Source organism: Falco peregrinus, chromosome 5, assembly GCF_023634155.1.
Source record: "Falco peregrinus isolate bFalPer1 chromosome 5, bFalPer1.pri, whole genome shotgun sequence".
Classification (NCBI taxonomy): Eukaryota; Metazoa; Chordata; class Aves; order Falconiformes; family Falconidae; genus Falco; species Falco peregrinus.
Window position 1 is genome coordinate 75911454 of NC_073725.1, and position 22737 is coordinate 75934190.

Sequence of the window (22737 nt, forward strand, 5' to 3'; positions counted from 1 at the left end):
CACAGAAACTAGTTAAGCCATGGACCTCTTTATCAGAGGATGCTGTGGTGGTTAAATATTTACTCTGGCTCACAGGATGGTGGACTAATTCCGGGAAGTGAGATCAGCTGAAGGCTGTTGAATATACAGAAACCACCTCCAGAGCTGCAGGAAGCTGGGAAACATTTTTGGAAATATGACTGCTCTTTTCTCTATTCTGCTCTGCCCTGAACAGCAACTGTGAGCCACTACCCCAAAACGGGAACTCAAAAGTTGGCCAGTATCCACAGAACTCAGCCTTCTTTTTCATAACTATTGGCAAAGCAAAGACAATCCCACCTCATATTTTATAAAAGAGTTATGAGTTTTTACAGATACACCCCTCATGTCTATCCTATTTAAATCAGAAATTAATGTTTTCTAGTTTGGTGGAGGTGAGCTTGTAGCTTTGGAGTTTGTTTATTTTTTGCTAGAGGTCGTGACTACATAGAGCTTTGAAATGATTTCACATTTCCTTGTGAAGGACACATTGACCATCCTTTGACCAAATAACTGGTGATGGTTTATCTTTTACAGTACAGCCACACAAATCACACCTAATAATTCACTAAATTTCATATAATTATTCCACTTCTCCCTGAGCTGCTGAGAGGCTAGATCTACCAGTCAGCTCAAATCCCACTAGGCTAAAAGAAAATGTATAAAGGCTCTTTGTGTGTTAAAAAGAAGAAACAAACAATCCAACCCTCCCCAAAAACCTCCCTGTACTTCCACTTTACTCCAATATAAAGCTAAGAGAAGATTGCTATAAACAGACAGGCAGCGCACTAATATCAAGCTAACATATTACCTGCAGCTGCAGATCAAACTTGGTGAAAGTCATCTTAATTCCCTAAATTGAAACTGGCTTAAAAGAGACACCCATTGCAACACTGGTAAATTTGTCAGCGCTGGAGGTACCAGCAGCTGGACTTTCTTGCTCCTAAAGCCCTTGCTTTTTGTTCCACACCAATGCTGGAGTTTGGGGACGAAGTGAACAGAGACTTTCAAATCTATTTTCTGAACTCATAAAAAAGAAACATTCCAGTTTTCTCCATTAGAGTCAAAAAAGGTCCCAGGAGCTAGATGTTTATTACCTCTAAACCCTCCGTTTACTAACAGGCCATTACTATAGCAGCAACAGTGTTAACAGTTAAGATGACCTGGCTATTGATTCCTGCCTTATAAAATACAGGCATTTCATTCAAAACGCAAGGGACACTTTGAACTGTAAAAAGATTCATACCCTTTGTGGTTTGGTACAAACCAACTTGTTAAGGGACATGTGGGTCTTGCCTGAAATACCTCAGCACCATCTACAGGAAACCAAGGGCTAGGCAGCACCTCTAGAGCAGCCGTGACAATTCAAGAGGCCTTTGACTGGAACTGCAGAAACAGCAGACACTAGGAAACGCTGGCTTAAGCGAATCTCAAATGGAGACCTGGATTTCCATCTGCAATTCAAAGTGCTCTCTCCACTTTACTATGTTTCCCCTATGCCAAAGGCTATGCCAGAAATCGCTGTATATTTAAAACAGCACATTGTCACTACATGCATTTGAAGACTTACTGTTCCCAGCAGCCTATTCTTCTCTAAAAGAAACAGACCAAATCTTGCAATCTCTCCTCTTAGGTCATTCTCACTCCTCCTCACTCTCTAGGTGGCCCAAATCCTTCTTGAAATATGCCGCCCCAAACTGGATATAATATTCATTACAGCAGGGGCTTTACAATCCTGAGTGAGATTGCTTCCTATCTTACAGACAAGACTTTTATTTTATGCATGCTTGCTTGTTTGCTTTTTTCTGCAACCCCAGGTCACAAGTGACTAACTCATTTCACAGAAGACCACACAGACTTCACTCCAGAACTGTTGCCACACAGGAATTCTTCATCTTGGAGTTGCAGAATAAAAATCCTATGTCTAGGCCATTTCTTCTACCTTACAAAAAAATAATATTAATTCTGTGCCTGCCTCGCAAGGTGCTGCAGCCCCTCTCAACTAACCTGACTGCAGGTGTAATCAGCTTATTTCCTATTCTCTCATATGAGGTATGGAAATGGTAGTGGAAAAATACCGCAGACCACCACCTTATTACCCAGCCAGCCAACAACACTGGTAACTACTCTTCAAACAGAGCTTTCCAATCAAATGCACAGACATTTGATATTTTTACCAACACCTTATTTCTTACAAATTTGTTTATGACAGTGTCACACAAAAGTGTCAAAATATAACTTGCACCACTTCTCCCCACTCACAATGCCTAAATGAGGGAGACACTGACTTACTTCACATCTGGGGGGCAGCACCAATGTGTGTTTCTCTGTGGTCAGTCTATTCTTACGTCAAGGAAGGGTGGAATATATTACACACTCCAGGAGCTTGGGCTGCATGCTCCTCCAGTCACAGCTAAATGCCACAAGATGTCACTGTGTCACTAAAATGTTTGGAAACAAGATCAGGGTTTGCCCAGTCACAAATACACAGCCTTGGAGAAATAGAAAAAAAAAGTAAGTAGTAGGTGAAGTTTAGTATTACAATTACAGGCTACATAAAAAACGCCTTATTTTAAACTTTAGTACAGGTTTTGTGCGAATTGTATGGAACAACATTCAACATTCCTTCCAAACAAGCTGAAATTCACAGCTCTTGAACATAACAAAGAACAGCTTATTAGGAGCTTTCTGATGTGCCTGGCAATCATTATATTATTTAGGCTTTCAGTGCCTTACCTTACAGGGCTTTGCAATTATTCCCTTTGTACAAGGGGAACCACAGTCTAGGGAGGGTAAAGGGTTTGTCTAATATACAGTGTGCTCTACAGTCAATCAAGGAACTCCAGCATAATTCTCCCAAGCCCTGACAAACACCCTAATCAAGGGGCACATCACCTTCCTCCCCACCAAAACCTTCCATGCTCCTTTTTCAAGGTCTTCCACCAAGCTCATACCCTGAACAGAGGTATCTGCTCTGCACGAGGAGTCAGCACTGACAGGCTGTCAAGAGCAGAAGTATGCTGGAGGAGGTTGGTGCCGGCTCCTGCTGAAATTCAACACTTAACTCCACACTCCTTTGAAATCCTTGCCAGAACTTTTAATCCAGTCAAGAAATGGCATGTTACACTTTCCATTCTGCTGAAAGTCTCACCACCTAATTCAAATTCACTGTCCAGACATGCACAGTGTAACCAAATGAAGCCAGTGCAGTATCTGACTTGCCATCAGCACAAGATGCAGCACTTTTCTCTTAGCTGCAGGTTTAGAGCACTTCTACAGCGATATGATATTCATATTATGACACTTCTCAATTCTACAATTCACTTGTCATTATGTGCCTCTGTGCTAAGGAGGAAATAATAATTCTTAAAGCTGTAACAGACATCATCAACTTTTAAGAACTGTAACATAGTCACAGGGAGACCAAGGTAATGATTAGGATAGCAATTCTGCAAACTTTTTGCCTGATAGCTAGCCTTCACATTTCTTCACCTAGTCTAAAACCCAAATCCCAACGGCTCAACAGTATGAAGAGGTGGATAATATCCTATGGAATAAGGTCAAGAGGTTCCAGTAAGAAGCAGCATACTGTGAGTGAGGAAGAAAATCCCACTTACCTGTCATATGTCTCTTTGAGATCTCTGGCCAGTTTGCACTTGGGTAGGATGTGATGAAAAGGTGACTGTGGCCCTTCTGTGGCTATGGAAAATTTCAAAACAAGAAAGCAAACCACTGATTTCAAAGCAAAGAGTTTCCTCTTCCCCCACTAGGTATCAACCAGTATCTTAGAGACAGAATCCCCATCTTTTCAATCCATAATTGTCTTTCAAAGCTTTTACAATAACTCAAGTTACATACTAAAATAATAACAGTGAATTATTGTCAATTTCTCCTAAACCTCAACTCAGTTAAGTGCATGTAACTGTGAATTTGACAAGTGATGATTTTGTTTTTGTTTTCATAGACGTTAGTTTTAATTTTTAATGCTTGCAGCAAGATGATGCATCACTGTCAGACAGAGATCACCTTAAATAGTGTGTATTATTATAGTAATTTGCTCTGAAGTACATTCTATAAAAATGCTCTGTAACTATTTGCTAGCCATGGTAACAACATGTAAGAGTAAAGTTTCCACGCAAGAAGTCTGGTGACTCAGCATACAGCATTAAAGCATGGGAAACTTGCTCCAGGGTGGGTGAAGCAGGCTACTTGTGAGTTCTTCCATCTCAGCCTGACAGGCAGATCCAAATGTTCAGTGTACATTTGTCAGTGATCACACTGAACTGAGGTAGCGATGCACATCTAAAACTGACATCTCTGCATAGGGATAGTGATCTTGGATGAGGCGAAATGCAGTCAAAAGGCATCAGAATGCTAAAGAGCACCAAAACTTGTTCATACTGATCCCAGCCACAAAAGAAGGTGGCACAATCAGCACTTTTCTGAAAAAGTGCTCCTGGACAAACATGTTCCTGTACAAAGCTAAGCTCAGCACTCACTTTCTGACATGGCAGACACTTCATCCTGAATAGCTAAGATCAGCTTGGCCTCCCTGGTCAGGTACTGGCAGCGGCGCTCCTCATGCTGCAAGACTATGGCGATTCTTCGGGAGAGGTTGTGCAAGCAGTTTATCACAGATGGATCTGCATTGGCCTGCAGGCAACACAGAAAAGAAACAGGTTGGTGATACAGCCACAATCACATCTATGGAACTACAGTGATGGATAAGTAGTCAAAATAACTCTTCATCAGTAGATAACAAAAGTCAGCCTCTGGCAAATGGCAAAAGGAAGGAACTTGACTGAGCAGCAAAAAAGCAGAAGCTCAGAGATGTCCAGAGGTAAAGAGAAGACTCAGGGATTTCTAAGCATGTCTATGTGTATCAGATGAACACAGCACCTGGAGCATGATATTCCTATCAGGTTTATTTTTTCCAGTTGTTAATGGGCCTTCTGCTAGCAGACAGACCAAAAAACTCCATTTCACACAGTGAGAAAAGAAAGTGTCAAGCTATTTGAAAAGGCAGAATATCACGGTGTACAGGTTGAATTTACTGGGAGTATAAGGACTGCTGTGCCTTTAACACAGCCCACTCGTTCCATGTTGCTGTACTGATGTTTGTCTTACATACTGACAAGACAGCAACTAGGCAAGAATTACCAGTACCTGATCAACAATTTGATCCCAAACCAGAATCAATTTGGATTTACTCTCCCAAACATTTCACAAATATGGCTTATTACTAACACTGTGTTTGTGCATGTCCTAGAATGAAAGTGCTAGAAAAATCTATCATGTAAGTACAGCTGACAAGGAGGGGGGACTCAGTGGCTCCAGACCGAGTGAGCAGCTGCTTCATGTTTGTTAAGACATTTAAAAGAATTTATGGTTCTAGCAAGTGATCACTTGGCATGTAAACTCACAAACCATGAGTCATCATTTTTGGATTCCACTGTTCTTGCTGAGTCACGACACGTTGGTAACCCTGAAGCTTGAACACAGCAGGATCAGTGCTGATTACAGCATTTGGGACTTTGCCTGCTCTGTCTGCCCACTGCAGATGGACTCTCATCTTTATCTCAGAATGCCTCCACCCACCCTCTGCAGTGCACTACACCGTGCTACGAAAAAATTTCCACTCACTTCTTGCACAGCACTCTCCAGAAACTTGACGGCTCTCTATGAACTAAGAGTGTCTCATTTGGCAAATATGATTTAGTGCTATTACACACTCAATTACATCAGTATCATGACAGTGCCAAAATGCAAAAGCACATTTCCCTAGGAGAACCACTAGAAATTATATTCTAGAAAAATGTGGGCTAGAAACAGCCTTCACAGCACTTCACCAAGCTCTTGCAGTGTTGTGAACGAAGAAGCATTGGCTTCAATGCTTCTGCTTCCACAGGACTCAGTGCATACGTATGTCTGTGTTTACATGTGCATCTACACACACCTACCTACAACCAAAGCATGGTGCTTTACCAATACACCAAAACAACATAATTCTTGAAGCTAAGGTCTCTTAATGCATGAAATCTAAAATCAACTCCTGCACCGCAAATTCAGCACTTCCTGACCTAAGAATGTCCCACAGCACAAGAACACTGGATCCCCAGCAGAACTCAGTGAACAATTTCTTGCTTGACTCAGACTGATTGCTGGGATAATTGTGTGAAATCTTGCTCTTCAGCTGAAGACAAGCCACCCAGACTGTGGCCATTTCCACGTTAGTCACTACTGGAAAGCCAGCAGTAAGAAAAGTACTAGTGCCAAAAGGAAAAAAAAAAGAAAAGAAAATGTAATTTCACAAGCAGGGAGCTGAAGGCTTTTAAATCATGACATTGTATCCAGTCAAGCAAAAATCAACCATTCCCATAAAGACAGGTATTCCAACTCCCTCTTTTATTTTTAAGATGTTTCTTTGTATGTGTACCTGACACAAAAATAATATCTTAGCTCCACAGATGCAACTTTTGGGCTGGGAAGAGAAAGCCAGAACTCAGAAATCAAATAATGCTCAAACACAATCAAATTTCTAGGGTTTTATACCACCTAATCAGCCAAGCCAGGATCCCTGAACACAGACACCAACATCCAGTCAACAGAGCTGAAAAAAATTACAGGCAAACACTACATATTTGATCCAGGTTCTTACTGAGCATCAAAACCTAGTTATTCATCACTTGTACCTTCTTCTCATTTAGAATGCTACAGCTTCTGCTCCCTGGCACTCTCCCTTTACAACGATCTCATTGCTAAGAGGAGGCAGATTTCAAACACTGTCCATTTAATTATTAAAAAAGCCTGGAGGCACTGAGCAAAGACACATGTCTCTGTATCACACAGCATTAGTAAGAGCTCAAAACAATGCTGTTCTGAGCCACACTAGGCTTCTGAATGACTCTGCACTAAGCAAGCTTGGGTTGACCAAGGTTATGGTGGGGATCTGACCCTTCAGGCTGGCCAAGCATGAGCCGCTGACCACGCTGCCTCCTGCCTCCACTTCTGGAGCAGAGCCGACCACCAAGGTCCGAGCTGCATGGAGTCACAAGGGTCTGGCAGCACGCTAGCGCAGCTGTAGGGATTTGGTCCTATCCTGGGCAGGAGTAGAGCAGCCATGTACAGAGAGCGACATCTGACACACAGGACAGTCAGAGCCAGGCTGCTCCCTGCACAGCTTCGTGGGACAAGCCTCAGTTGCAGGGTCTAGAAAAATCACAGCAGATTACCAGCTCACTAATAACAAAAGACAAGAGACATACAGGACTTGCAGCTGGGTCGTATCTATTTTGCGAAGTGGCTTCTTGCATGCCTTTACACTCTGGGGATTTAAAACCAAAAACTCTAGAAAATGTCCTGAAAAGAACAACTGTACTTGTTTTCTACTGGGCTGGAAAACGTTCCCACTTCTCAGTGTCAGATTCTACAACGTTTAGGCTTGTTGCTTCCAATTAAAATATCCCCATGATATCAGGCACTGAATGTTTTACAAAAGATTACTGGAACATGAGCCTACTGCATTCTCTTATAGATCCAAAGCACATCCCACTGTCAGACGGCATGAAGATGGTCCTTACCCTTAGTGCAAACACCACATTGAAGAGAATCATAGTGGGCATCTCTCTCTTCGGTGAGGGATCAGTTTTGGATACCTGAAAATATTTAAAAAAAAATCCCATAGGCTAGTGTCAGTAGGATCCAGTAACAATGGAAAAAAAGAAAACAAACACAACCTAACTCGGTCAAATAACAAGTTTGCTGAGAAAAAGAGAGCAGACAAATCAAACCATTAAATCTGACTTGTAACTATTATTTTATTTTATTAGTGTCACAGTTACTCTACAACACTGCCTTTTCTGAGAAGCTGTGAAGGCTTACACAAAAGCATTTTCATCATGACCATGGAAATGAGTATCAGCTCAGATAGCAGTCTTACTAGGTATCTTTACTATTGCAATTTAGCATCATTAGTTTTAAATTCCTTAGCAGAATTGTCATATATATTGTTAACTAAAGAGAAGTCCATAGATTTCTCATCCCAGGTCACACCTATTCTTTTGCTTCCTAAAATTCCCATTTGGATTGTGTCACGTTACAAACTGTTGCTTTTATCAGAAAAAAAATATGCTCTAGAACTGCAGTGCTAAAATAAAAAGTTTGATTTTCCCTTCCTGCAGGGTTTTTCAAACACATTGTCCAGCTCCCCCTATTCTTTCTGCAGCAGAGAGCTTCATGCCTAATGCAGGTACAGACTTTCTGGTGGGGAGGCCCAGTGAAAGCCAAGACAAGCAAGCTGAATTTGCACGGCTGGGACTAACAACTCTGAATTGAGCAAGCGTCGCCACAAGATGGAGCACAAAATCCAGGGGACGTTCCTGCTACCCCCGAAACTGCCTGCTGAACACCCATCCAATCCCAAGTGAAAAAGCTATAACCTGCCAGACCAAACCAAACACCCAGCTAACCTAGTATTCGGTCTCTACCCTGAGTATGTGCATACGTAGCTAATGCAGCATCTGAGATGGAGCAAAAGCAGAGAAGCTGAAAAAAGCAGAGCTGCATCCACCCTTCCTGACAGGTTCCAAGCATCATCAATGAACTGCTCAGCAGTGAAACCCGAAATCCCAGTGCTTTCACTCAGCAGACTTAACAATTAGAGAAACTAAAAAAAGCGATACATATTTTTGTTTTTTTCTGATGTGTAAGTGAAGTTCTATCAAAAAGGTGGTGATGGGAGGGTGGTAAAACCCATTTACTGTGTGTATTTGTTCTCAAGTTAGAGGTTCCGGGATGTCTTGTGAATTTCAATAAAGCCCTTCTGAGTGTAGGGACTGATTCTGTTCCTTCTTTAAAATCAAAGAAACTACCTGGGATGCAGGCTAATTTCATATCACTTCTCCAGAAAACAGAAGAAAAGACTAAGCTGGAAAAGAAAATGTTGAAGGAATTCAAAGAATTCAGAATATTGCTACATAAAAGGCATACAGGATTAAATATCTGTGCTCTTGTAACTCCTGAATCTCATCTGAGTAAGAATTTGCTGAGCTGTCCCATGGATTAATTTATGACTCTGAGAGACCCAAACCAGAGACTGTCAGGTTACTCCAGTCACTGCCTTTGCTCCCATGGGAAAGGAGCTCCATCTAGCTTCCTCCTAACTGCAGAAGGGTCCCAGATTTAGAACTCAAATGAGCTAGCAAGAGTTAGCTGCCACATCTAGAAAATTCTGTGTGCTAGAAAGTTCTGGAGTGCCTACCAGGGTGATAAGACACACCCAAAAAGAAGATTCTACAAAAATTAATTTAAAAAGTGTGTACAGCACTTTATAACTTCATTTATTTACCCAGATGCAATTTTATTTAGATAAATTGAAAATGGAGAGGAAATTCCTGCAATTAGGATAAAACCGACTGGGAAGTAGAGAGAATGTATAATAACACGTGGTAAATAATGCAAATACAAAATTTCAACCTCATTTACACTACATTTAGTTGTACCTTTCAGACAAGATTAACAAAATAAAGGAATCTGATACTTCGAGAGCAAAGGCCACCCCTGTCAGGGCCCTGAGGGCACCAAAAGGTCTTAATGGTCCTGAGCAGCCTCGATTGGGTCCCCCCACGCACCACAGCCCATGACCTGGGAGCCCCATTTAAGCTGAGCCCAGGGCCTGTAGGTGTGCCTGTCTCCAGCCGGTCTCCTGGATGGACTTTCGACCTACATCGTGTTAGGTAGCTTGTCTCCAGGGTGGACCCTTAAGCACACTGCAGCCTCATCATCAAGCCCTGCCTCTGCTCCCATCTCCTTTCGCTCCTGGCTGGGGTCCCTGTAGAGACCCTGGGCCTGGTTTGGCGCTTGCCTTGTCTGGGGCTGGTGATGTACTTGCACGGCTTGGGACGCTTGAATCCTGTCTTCCAAACCAGCTTAAATATTTGAGGACTGAGTCTTGGTGATCCTCTGTCACTTTTCTTGTGGACTCATGACAGTTTCGAAAGTGGAACACTAGCATCTTCTGAAGCTTGAGGCCAGCTCCTCACTTGGATTAAAGCAGTCTGGTCCTCTAAATATCAAGGAGCAGTTGCCAACAATCTGTTTGCACCTCTAATTATAGATAGAAAGGATGACAGAATTGGCAAGCAGACTTTTTTCCTGAAAAAATGAACTATTTAGCAAATTTGCTGAAAAAATGAGATCAAAGCAGTTCAGTGACAGAGATCCGTGTTGGATTCAGAAATCACCAAAGCCTAGTTCATTCTTACAGTCTATCAGGAAGAAGGAACTGGACAGGGAAGATTTTGCACACAGAAGCATGTAAATTCTTTCCTAGATTTAAGCAGGACCTTCTCCATAGCCTAGGTGGCAAGTGCTTTCATTCCAGGCAGCTAAAACACAGGCCACCGAGCAAGGTCTCAATGCAAACAGCAGCCTGACTTTGCCCACAAGAAAATTTCAAACCTCTTTCTACATTCTACCTATTTCAACCAAGCCTTGCAAATCGTCTTCAGCACCACTAAGAGTTAAAAGCCAAACAAGGCTGACAGCTTCTACCATTCCTGAAGGTTTAGGGTGGTTTGTTTTGGTTTTTTTTTAACTGCCATACTAATTAGAGGTGCTAAAAAGCTAACTTGCAATAGCTAACATAGTAAGAAACTGCTTTTTAAGCTGGACTGCTTAGTATTACTCCTCTTTATCCACACTGCTTTTCTACAGTAACCAGAGGGGGGTTCAGTGAATCGCTGACACGGCTCCCTCAGTTTGCCACTCACTGTATTTATCTGGAAGTAAGTAAAAAGCCAGCTTTGAGCATCAGGAAGTGAAAACAGGATCAAAAGCCAACACGCACATTCTGAATCCTAAGCTTCCTAACCAAGCCAGGCAGTTTGTAAAGAAGCAGGTCCCTGGAGTGGACCTGGCACCGTACCTGCCCCAGGGCATGCTGAAGCAACGTGGGATGGCCAACAAAGCGAACATTGTCAATCTTCAGTTCAAACTTCTTGCCACACATATCTGACTTGGTAGCCAAAATAGTTGCCAGAATGACATCCGAAAACCTTGAAAAGCAGCAACATAAGTTATTACAATTTTCAAAAAACATACCCCCAGAATATTTCCCCCAATACAGGTATATTTAACTCATAAGTTTTTAACGTATTGTAAATTGCATCTAAATTGCTGTACCTGGAGTACCACCAATTAAGTAAAATTAAGAACCCCTTAATTACGTCTCTCAGATCATCACAATTATAAAACAGGAAGCATTCACGACAAAGACTGCAGGGTCATGCTTATTTAATTACATGCTCAGCAAAATACATTGGAAAGATTAGATGCAGTTCGCTTAAATATAAAAACAGCTCAAGTTAGCCATTGCCTAGATTTAGCTGCAGGTTAATGAACTTACTAAGCAACTACATATTGACACAGCCTGTCACTCAAGCACAACAGAGATCTTTAAGCCACCCAGTATGGCAGAGGGGAAGGTAAGAAAGAGCTGATTTAATTAGAAGAAACATACAACCAACACTTGTCCTTCCTTTCCCAAAGTTTATCAGTGAGACTCAAAAGTTTCTCACTTAACAGATCACAACCTGTGCCCTTCTGAGTGCTGCCTGGCCTCACCTGGGCTTCCTCATTCAATAAACCAAACGTTAGACAAATTCATGACAGGGCAGGTCCTTCCCAACACCAACCACGGTGTTACTGGGTTGCTCTGGATCGGTGGTGGGAAGAAAGCAGCTGCGAGACAGGAGGGCAAGCATCTACAAGGAGTCTGCCCTGTAAAAGACAGCTACCACTGCAAAAATGGGTAAGAATCCAGTGTGACAAGGGAGGAAAATTCTGCAACTGCTCTTTCCGATGGCATTGCGACATGAGTCTGGTCTCTACAAACACTTGTTTTCCTCAGGGTGTCCTCTGAGACAGTGGAGCTCATTTCCACAGGGAAGGGGATGTCAGCTAGCTGCTGGAGGGAATTTGTTCTAGAATAGGAGCAGTGCAAGGTTTGCTATTAGCAAGTTCTTTCCTTATCTGATTTCTCTGAGGCTCCCATTTAACCAAATGAATTTCAAACCAGCTTCTGATGAGACCAGTTTTTCTTAAAGAATGACAACGTTTATTTCATTTTCTTCATTTACATGCAGGGATGTGCCCCCTGTCAGACCATCCCCCTCCGCCAGGCAGGTATCCCAGATAACCCAGTATCACTCAGAGAAAAGGGCAGGCATGGGTGTGTGCTACACTCACCTTATCTCTCAGCCACAAGTGAGCCCTCAATGCCCAGAGAAGGAATTAATGTACCATATTCCTGGTTCACCCTAAGTGAGTTACAGAGCACTACAGAAATTAAGACAAATGCGCACACCCAGGCCTTTTGTGTGTATCCACCTGCATATGACCCAGGGGGCACTTCTTTTATTAGACCTACATATACTGAAGATGAAGGACAACATGGACATTTTACAAACTGTCAAAGCCCCAGTGTTTGTCAACCTGACCACAGCACGCTGCTTATGTTTGGCTTATGGAAGGAGCAGCTGCATACAAATGTCCAAATCCCCTGACCACTCTGCTTCAAACACAGCTAAGGGCAAGCAGAGAGATGGGGAGACTAGCCAGAGGCTCCTGGGGCCACTGAGCCCACAGTCCTCGGCCACCATACTGCACAACACACGGAGTTTTTGAAGAAAGAGCAAAATGTCCTTAAACAGGACCGGGACTGACAGCTCCTGGAGATCACATTCAAAATAGGAAAAAGAGTCACCATGACAGCAGTGAGCTTTTCCCCCTCTTTTTGCCTGTTCAGCTGTGTTCATTAACAGGCTCATCATGGAGCCAGGAAGACCGTAATAGTGATGCATCCAAAATGAGCATATGGTCATTGCAGGGTGAAGGGAGAAGGAGGGTAAACTAGAAAATGCCTGCTCGCTGGTAAGAAATTACTCTTCCCTCCCCCAGCCTCGGCAAAGGATACCTTGGGAGCTGGAAAACTGATCATTACAATGACTCACCACTGTTAAGATTTGACTTTTTCAAGGAATTACACCAGCAGATCTTTTAACAGATAAACATGGTGCTGAACCTAAGAGTTCAGCATTTCCCCAAGGGAGCTCACGACACCAACAGCCCTCTGTCTGCCCTGTATGTGGCTCTGAGGGGAGGAGGAAATTAAAAGGTTGATTTTGTAAAGTCCTCAGTACCTTCCCACTAGCACAGGCTTCTCTTTCTGGGAGAGTACTGCACCTGCAGACAGATGACTCACTCAGGACAGCCCTGTGATGGGTTACACAGGTGCTACCTGATAGGTACAGACACTTGGTATCACCACAGGCTCTCCCAAGAGTGACCTGGACTACAGTCCCATTCTCCTCATCCAACAGCCTAGATTTACCGGGTTTGCTCCTCTGGGGTTTTTTTCCCCCAATGATCTACATAATTTATACATATCTTAGGCCTCAGGATGACGGAGAGATTGAGGGACAGCAGATACATTATCCCCATCATTTCAATTAATTGTCTCATCTTAGAAAATAACACTTTTACTGATTTTTCTAATCTGCTGGCTGTATTAAGATGACCTACATATACTGACTTATCAGAGCCCAAGAGTTTATTAGAAGCAGATTATGTTTCACAGTTGGGCAGTAACAGTCCTTTCTTGTATGAGATTTGTCTGAGCATTGTGATTTCCAGAGGGAAGCAAACCTCTCTTGTGCTAAGGAATTCAGCAGGCGGAAACTAAATACAAAAAACAAAAGCTTTGATTTGGCCAAAATATCCTACCATTCCTATCACAAGCTCAACGTAGCAGCAACAACAGACAATCCAGCAGTACGGTACAAACCACACTAGAGCAGATCGACTGCTGTCACCGGCATCTCCTCTGGAAACCCAGCTGAAACAACAATTGCTTTAGCATACGGAAAAGGAGGGGGAAAAGAATCTCAAACACAAGTTCATTTTTTTCCCCAAGAACAAATAATAACTTTTTATATGCCACAGGAATTCAAAGCGAGGTTTATATAAAGAATTCTTTTTGAAGTAATTTAGAATTGGAGTTGAGTATCTAGGTGAGCATCTTTATGTTAAACAGGGACTAGAGAATACTTCTGGGGTCCTGGGTAGAGATCAGCACTTTTCCCTCCACACATTCAAAAAGGGGTCGGGTATAACGCAGTCATCTAGCTTAGCTTACGGGGGCACCAAGAACAAGCAACCAGCACAGCTGCTCAAAACCAGGTCTCTGAAGAGCTCTCCATAATTCCTGTGGGATTAAATAGTTTACTCACTGATCTGTATTTTTAAGTCATTGTTCATCAGAAAGCAATTTGTTTCAGGGCCCCTTGTTGGAGTAACTACAATGCCAAGGTTATAGTTGTTGCATTCTTGGAGGATCACAACTTTTCTCAGTTCACAGAAGGGACAGTACCACACCCATTCTGGATACCCTACAGGAAGCACAGAAATGTTAGTAGGACCTTTGTAATTATCCTAGCATAAACCTTTAGGGATACCTTTCCTACAGACATTGTGATTTAGCATATAATTATCTCATCATTCAGTGTAAAACAGAAACCAGAAACAAAGCACAATTAAAAGGATGGTGAGAAAAGTAAGCCATTCTAGACAAAGGTGATTGTTTAGAACATTTGGTCTTACCCTGAAACCAATTGCTCATCAGTTAGAGGACATTGGTCTCTGAAATGGGAACATGGCCATAAACACAAAACAAAACACAACAAAAGAAAATAAACGAGGCGAGTACACAAAATAAAAAAAAAAAAAGAGATAATATTAAAAACTAGGATGAACTATTAAGGGTTAAACTCCTGTAAAGGAAATATGAAATATAAGTATTGAAAAGAGTCAAAAGTTAATGGTAGATGAATTCTGGGGACATATTGCAGGCTTAGATTGACAACACTGAGAAAGGCTAAGGCATTTTAGTCCTCTTGTTAACACTGGCTGCTGTCATGCGTTCCCACAATACGTTGCATTTATGGAGCTGTATCTACATCATACTTTTTAATTCATGCTTACCTTATGAAATAATAGAAGAAGTTGCAGTCTGATTTATGGCAAATTCTAAACATCAGTTTCTTTTCTAGACTATTACTAGCATTTTCACCAAAGGAGCATCCTATGCAGCCCCAAACAGCCCACAGCTCTTCACAACTGATTCTGGTGCTTCCATACCCACAAGACTTAGAAAAGGAGGATGCCAACCGTTTATTGTCACATGCACAGCCAGGATTCTGTAAAGGGCCTTGCACACAGAGCAGCTGCTGCTCTCTGCAGGGATCTAAACAATAGGTGCAAGTCCGGCCAGACTCACAGCACAAGCATGAAGTCACCCTCCATCTCCCTCTGCCCCAGGCAGTAAGCAGAAACTTAGGAAGAGTAGGCTGAAAATGTTTGCAAGGCAGAGCCTGAAAACCTTCTTTAGAACAGGTGTACACAGCAAGGCTCTGTTAATAGCCCTACTCACTTTGATATCAGAGAAACAAACACACACCTATTTTCATTGTAACAGTCAACTGCTTTTTTTCCCCCCTCCAAATAACAAGGGAAAAAAGGACTTGGTTCCAGAAACAAATTTCCTATATATACTGAAAAATGAAACTGATAAAAGCTTTATACTGTCCACATTAGAAATGGGAGACAAAATTAAAACCTCCAACAATTATTTAATCCAAAAGACAGTGGATTTCTACTGGTCACATTGAAAAGGGAACCTAGAACAATCCTAAATGACAAACTATACAAAGAGGGTGACATTACAGGAAGGATGTTTTAAAGGGAGGGAGGGATGGATGGATGGATGAATGAATGGAAAAGCACGGGCTTACAGAAAGGAAGCCTTTCAGAACAGATACGAGGAAGAACACTGGAGTCCAGTGAAAGAGGGACAGAGGATTCAGAAATGTTATCACAGGAGAGCTACTGTTTGTTAGAAAGGGACATTCAAGTCCTTGTTTGTCAGTAACTTGGGGGTTTTTATAACAGAAGCATTTGGCCAATTAATGACACCAATGCTGTCAAACTTGCTAAATCTCCTTCAGTTAGTCAGTTATGCTACTAAAAAATGGAAGTCTGGTGTAACATATGTTATTATATGTGCATCTTCATTAGAATTTTTGCTTGCCGACTATACCACCTTCAGAAAAACTACAAAAACCATTTCAGAACAATTTAACAAAGTATTATCTTATGGCTTCAAAAGAGTAATTGCCTCACGTTTTTTCAGGGGATAAAAAAATTAAAAATAACTGGCAGGCATCTCCATAAGCCGTGAGGGGTATGTATTACTGGTAAAGCACTTAAAAACTGCAGGATGTTTTTGAAGACAGCAAATGATGAAAGACTGAGAAGAAGCCAATAAAGAGAGACACTTGACAGGCAATTTGTTTTCTGAAAGATTCTTCTGAATACCTTTTGTTGCATGGCCACCATCAACACACCTCAACCACTTCTGCTGCTTGACTTGCTTTTAAAAGGAAGAAAAATCTATATACTGAAGATCCAAACACACAGCTCCGTTGAGTAGAAATTAATATAAGCAAGATCTGGGTTCCAATAGCTTAGGAAAAAAGCTATGGTAAACCTTATCTAGGATACACTTGATTCTAGATTGCTAGTAAATTAAAGACAGCCATGCAGCATAAAAAAAAAAAAAAAAAAGGATGAATCCAACCCTCATAAGAACTATTGCAGGAACAAGATAAATCTGAAATAACCCTTATTACTGAACATGAAAACATACAAAAGACCCAACCCTTCAACATTATCAAACATTGCCACACACCATCAACTCAGCCTAGCAGTCTGTCTGCCCCAAAGCCTCAGTCTGTGCCATCAAAAACATAGAAGGTTGGAAAACACCTTTAAGATCACCAAGTCCAACCATTAACCCAGCACTGCCAAGCCCACCACTAAACCATGTCCCTGAGCACCACATCTACGTCATTTAAACACCTCCAGGGATGGTGATTCTCCCACCTCCCTGGGCAGCCTGTTCCAGTGCTTGGCCACCCTTTCAGTGGAGACATTTCCCCAACATGCAACCTAACCTCCCCTGGCGCAGCCTGAGGCGGCTGCCTCTTGTCCTGTTGCTGTTTATCTGGGAGAAGAGACCGACCCTACCTGCCTACACCCCCCTGCCAGGCAGCTGTAGGGAGCAATAAGGTCCCCCCAAGCCCCCTCCTCTCCAGGCCAAACACTCCCAGTTCCCCCAGCCAAATCATATGCATCTTGCTCTCTCCAAGACACCTGCACCTTTCTGCCTTCACTCTCCCCTTAGAATCTCTTCTACTCCAAGGCACCAACCTCTGTTACTCCTAACATGGTCTGATACAAATCAAAAGTCTGAGCAACCTGTTTTACATGGTTTTGAAGATCCCTTTTTGTTTTGTGCTAGAAGGGTCTGTGTACCTAAAACTTGCACATTTTTCCACCTGTATCACTAAGTCCAGTGAAAGATACTAACTCTGCCAACAAACCTCCTCTTGTCTAATATAAATTAACAGTACTCAGTATAAAGAGTATTGGTGATTTCTTCTACTGGCTGTTTTCACTGAAGAGAAGGATATGTTTAGCTGCTGTTACATCAGCTGTACGGGATGCAGCATACTTAGAACACCGCTTACACTGGTATCGGGAAAAAGCTTTCCAATAAACAAACCTGGAACAAATGCAATTTTGAAAAAAACTCTGAACTTCTGAATGCAGGTGCCCAGCCATGTAAGCAGCACAAGCAGTGTGTTGGGCCTCGGTATCTGGCCTCTAGCAGAACCAAGACTTTCAGAGTAACATAAATGCTCCTCTTCTATTTCCCCTTCATCTGCATGGCAGCTACCGACAGATCCACTGGAGATAATATTCAGGGACTTCCTGCTAACAGACCTGTGCTGGCTGACACCTCAGTTTTGTAACACTGACCTTATTAAGAGTTGGGTGCAGACACTGCAGCACGAATTTGTATGTATTGCTATATACAGAACTGTACAAGTGACAACTACTTTTTTCTGAAGACCGTCACTGCAGAGGAGGATTTCTGTCTCAATGTTCTTTCATTCAGCGCTTCAGAACTGTGATACCTTGCACTTAGTGAGCTCAGTTGAGAGATCATATATTCTTTTAAACACTAAAAGCTTAATAACATATACCTGACCAGAACGTTAAGCACTAACTTTCAAGCCCAGAGTTCTGGACACTATTACAATGAAATAATCTTTATTTAACACAGGTTACATGCCAGAACATTCAATCTACTTAAAACCAGGTTCAGGAAAAACTAGCAGTTTTCTCATCTGACCATAATTTGAAATTATAAAAGCTTTTCCTATATCACTGTAGTAGCCACATACTGCATTACACTAATTCAGCACCACAGGCAACACCAAGCATTAAGTGCTTTGTCCAACCTGCCAAAACGGCAGAGGCAACAAGAATCAGTATCAGACAGAAGCTGGTACCATTCCAACACCATCTTAATCTATCTAAGGAAAGACTAGAGACAGGGTTTTGAACAGCAACCAACAAAATCCCTGAGATAACCAACAAACGTGTGCTCTGGGACTTCCTAATGTGCATACTAGCTGCTGTCCACAGCACAGTCTGAAATGCCATTCACCAATTACCAAACTCACAAAACCACAGCTTGCTCCCACTAGAGTTGTGCCCTGTACCGTACTGTACTCACTGGCGACATGACAGAAGTCTGCATTTGAAGGTTTCACAGACACCAGAAGAAGCAAGAGACACAAATGACCTCAAGCAAATGTGTTTTCATAAGATCCCAGTCCTGGAAAAACATATGAATTAATGAAGTCTGCTGTCATTGGTGTTTTTAACTTCACCTAAACCAGTCACAGTCATAAAGCTAAGAACACGCTGACATTTTGCAAGGCTGGAATCTAAATTTATTTTTGGGGGGCAAGTGATGAGTACTTCTTATTTTACTCTTACATATGAGAAGAGTAGAAACTACCCTATTTTATTAGTACTGGAGATTAAAACACCCATCACAAAAAAGATCTGCAACCGAGCTACAGGCCAATGGAGAAAAAAAACAACTTTTTCTTTCCCAGATTTGTCTCCTATCTAATGGTGATAAATTTAGAACTATGCAGCAGATTTCACATTTTCTACAAAAACTAATTAGTGTCCATTCGCATGTATGTGCAGGCTGAACAACGCACTGCCTATTTTCAGTGCACTTGTTACCCATAATTTCCTGTAATCGAAAAACTATCTGTAAGTCTCAGTTTCCTTTTGAGCTACTATTTCACTTTACAGACACAAAGGCAGCTATATCTGGAGAAACAAAATTAGTTATTCATTAGTGCACAGCAATTCCATACAATAATTACAGGAGATAGGGAAGATTTTGAGGCAACTGAATAATATATCCAGTCAAAGGTAGGAAGGTAAAGAAAAGTGGAATTTTGCCAAAGGATTAATACTCCTAGTTTTGAAAGAGTAATATTGCCTTCCTAATGAGCACAAGATATCTGACCTATACCTTGCCCAGAAAACAACACATTTGGTAGCATTCCCTCATGAGACATTCCTCGTTCCTAAGCACTAATTTGCTCATAACTTGGCATTAAAGCATTTTTTGGCAGGTCATCCTCTATACAGTCCAGGAGAATTTGCCTACTGAATTAGGAGACAAGAGAGCAAGATGTCATGACTCCTCTGCTTCAAACTCTTAGGCAACAAGAAAAGTTTTCCCCCTACCTGGAGTCCCCATCTTGATCTTCTGTGGCGTCACCAGAGCCATTCACAGCATATCGACTCCTTGGTTTATCTGAAGCAAAGAATAAACACATTTTCAAGGAACAGTCTCCTTAAAGTGTGTGTTAAGAGAATACTTGACCATGCCATTTTTAAAATTATTTATAAAGCAGATATAAAAAAAGTAGTATTAAAAGCAGAAACCCCCTTCCGTTCTAGGTAGGGGTACCAGATCTTTCTTTTTTATATCTATATATTATATAGATATATACACATAAAATAAATAAATGTCTCATATAAAATATGAGAAAGAGGTTTCCATTTTCGGGGGATAAAGAGGAGAAAGTAAAACATTCACAGAAACACCTGTTCTCTCAAGTGCCAGGTAACAGTTTGCAGTCTGAGAGAGAGCGGCAAATAAAATTCTGACCAATGTGTTTCCCTCATTATTGCTCCGGTTTCAGGACAACCATAATGCTCCAGGTGCCCCTCCTGCAGTCACCAGTATCGAAATCCTTCACCATCAAAAAGCAGGAGGGGGTAGCAGGGAATCTGCCAGCCCCAAACAGATTTCACCCATAAAAGGGGTTCAAAGAAGATTCTCTCCTGCTAAAAAGCAACTCACAACCTAAACAGGGGCGTTAAACCTCTAGTGACTTGCAGCAGTCAGCAAGCAACCCAAGTCAAACAGCCCCATCGCTCTGCAGCGCCCTGAGGCCCAGCACCAAGACGCTCACGCACCGGCAAGGCCTGGTGGGACAGTGACTCTGCCCGCAGTGCCGTGGGCACAGCCATCCTGCCACCGGCCCCCATGCTCCAAGTCTGGCCCCAGACACTGTCCTGCGTCAGGAATCTCGGAGAAAGAGGTACAACAAACAGTGGCTCCACAGCAGCCAGCGGGCACCCAAACGGTCCCGTGTTCCAGAAGCCACACCACCTCCTCCGCCCCATTACTCCACACAAGGGACTCAACTCTCTTACTTTCTACCAATTATCAGTTAAAGCTCACTAAGTGTCCTCCAAATCCCCTCTCCCAGACGGGTCCCTCTACTTCTCACCCTGCCGCCTCCTCCTCCTCCTTCCCCTACAGCTCTTAAAACCCACTTGCTTCAGCTGACCCAGGAATAGCAACAAGGCACTGGCCTGGTTAACACTTGGCACCCGCACGGTTCGATTAACGTGGGGTGTGAGGGGGGCGAGAGGGGTGCCAGGGCACCCGGGGGGTGTGAGGGGGGTGTGAGGGGTGCCAGGCCCCCACAGAGGGTACGAGGCATGGAGGGGGTGTGAGACCACCACAGGGGGTGTGAGGGAGGGTGTGGGGTACCACAGGAATGTGAGGGGGGGTATATGGGACACCACAGGGGTGTGAGGGGGGTATGTGGGGTACCACAGGGGTGCGAGGGGGGTATGTGGGGTACCACAGGGGTGCGACGGGGGCTATGTGAGGTACCACAGGGGTGTGAGGGGGGTATGTGGGGTACCACAGGGGTGTCAAGAGGTGCCAGGCCCCCGGGGGCAGCCGCAGTCCCCGAGCCCCGCGGCGTCGCGCACTTACTGGCCTGTGCGGCGGGGTGCTCGGCGCCGCGCTGGAAGGGGAAGCGGAAGAGCAGCTTGTTGCCGCGGCTGCCCGAGCTCACCAGGATAACGCTGATAGGGCTGGTGCTCTCGCCCATGCCGGCACGGCACGGCCCGGCACGGCCCGCGGAAAGGCGGCCCGGCACGGCACGGCCCGCGGGAAGGCGGCACGGCACCCTGGCTTCCGCTTCCGCCCCCGCCCGCTGCCCGCGGAGCCCGGCTGCGCTGGGGCGGAGCCGCCGGGGCGTCCCGGAGCCGCCGGGGCCTCCCGGCTGTGGGCAGCGCGCCTGACGGCCCGCTCCGGCCCGGAGCCGCCACCCCCGCAGCCCAGTGTCCCCAGTTCAGCCCAAGCGCAGCACCTCGCACCCCTATAGTCCTGGGCCCCAGTTCAGCCCAGTGCCCCCAGTTCAGCCCAGCACCTCACACACCTGCAGTCCTGGGCCCCAGTTCAGCCCAGTGCCCCCAGTTCAGACCAGCACCTCACACACCTGCAGTCCTGACGCCCAGTTCAGCCCAGTGCCCCCAGTTCAGACCAGCAGCTCGCACCCCTGCAGCCCTGTCTTCTAGTTCAGCCCAGTGATCCCAGTTCAGCCCAAGCCCAGCACCTTGCACCCTAGCAGCTCTGCTCCCCAGTCAGCCCAGTGACGCCCAGTTCAGACCAGCAGCTTGCATCCCTGCAGCCCTGTCCCCCAGTTCAGCCCAGTGATCCCAGTTCAGCCCAAGCCCAGCACCTCGCACCCTCGCAGCTCTGTCCCCCAGTTCAGCCCAGTGCCCCCACTTCAGATCAGCACCTGACATACCCCCATCCCCCAGTCCAGCCCAGTGCTCCCAGTCCAGCCCAGCACCTCACATCCACCCATCCCCAGCACTCCCCTCAGTCAGCCCGGTGCCCCCATTTCAGCCTAGCCCTTCCCATGGGCACCACTCCCCACTCAACACACTGCCAGTTTGTCCCAGTGCTTTGCACGCCCACAGCCAGCACCTTCCAGCTCAGCCCAGTGCCCCCAGCACCCCCAGTCCAGCCCTGCAGGCACGGCACTGTCCCTGGAGCCCTGGTGCTGGGGCCACCGCGCTGTTGTGACTGTCCCAGGTGCCTGTCCTGGGTGCCCGGGCACTTGCCACCTTTCAGCCAGCGCAGCCATTACAGGGCTCTGCTACCAGCCACGCAGGCGGCAGCGGGGCCATCGGTGCCCGGCCGGGGCCGCGGGCGGCTGGCTGCACAGCTCGGGCCTCCGGGCTCCCTGTGCCGTGGAAAATCTCCTGGGATCTTGTGTCTCATGGCACAGCATGATCCCAGGGCGTTTTACAGCACTGATACAACTTGCCTTGGGGTTCCTGTAAATTTACTCCTTTTAGATTAGGAAGGGTGACGTTAACTTCCCTGGCAGCTGCCTGGGTGCCTTCGCC

General features: G+C 44.3%; 1 protein-coding gene across 11 annotated transcripts in view; it reads right to left on the reverse strand.

Moving 5' to 3' along the window:
• Positions 1–21512, reverse strand: part of NPRL3 (NPR3 like, GATOR1 complex subunit) — a 45169-nt gene extending 23657 nt beyond the window's left edge. The window contains exons 1-8 of one of the 11 annotated variants that reach the window (XM_055804484.1): positions 21311–21509; positions 19759–19828; positions 14677–14715; positions 13862–13912; positions 10943–11072; positions 7599–7673; positions 4518–4671; positions 3636–3717 (exon numbers count right to left, since the gene is read on the reverse strand). In XM_055804484.1, the coding sequence (XP_055660459.1) occupies positions 3636–3717; positions 4518–4671; positions 7599–7673; positions 10943–11072; positions 13862–13912; positions 14677–14715; positions 19759–19828; positions 21311–21428 (719 nt within the window). In that variant the 5' untranslated portion in view covers positions 21429–21509. Of the gene's footprint in view, positions 1–3635; positions 3718–4517; positions 4672–4917; positions 4943–5265; positions 5387–7598; positions 7674–10942; positions 11073–11640; positions 13115–13800; positions 13913–14306; positions 14466–14676; positions 14716–18718; positions 18789–19758; positions 19829–21310 lie in introns of those variants that run through there. The other 10 variants (XM_055804489.1, XM_055804485.1, XM_055804487.1 and 7 more) reach the window with 10 other exon arrangements.
• Between the last annotated feature and the right edge of the window lie 1225 nt (positions 21513–22737).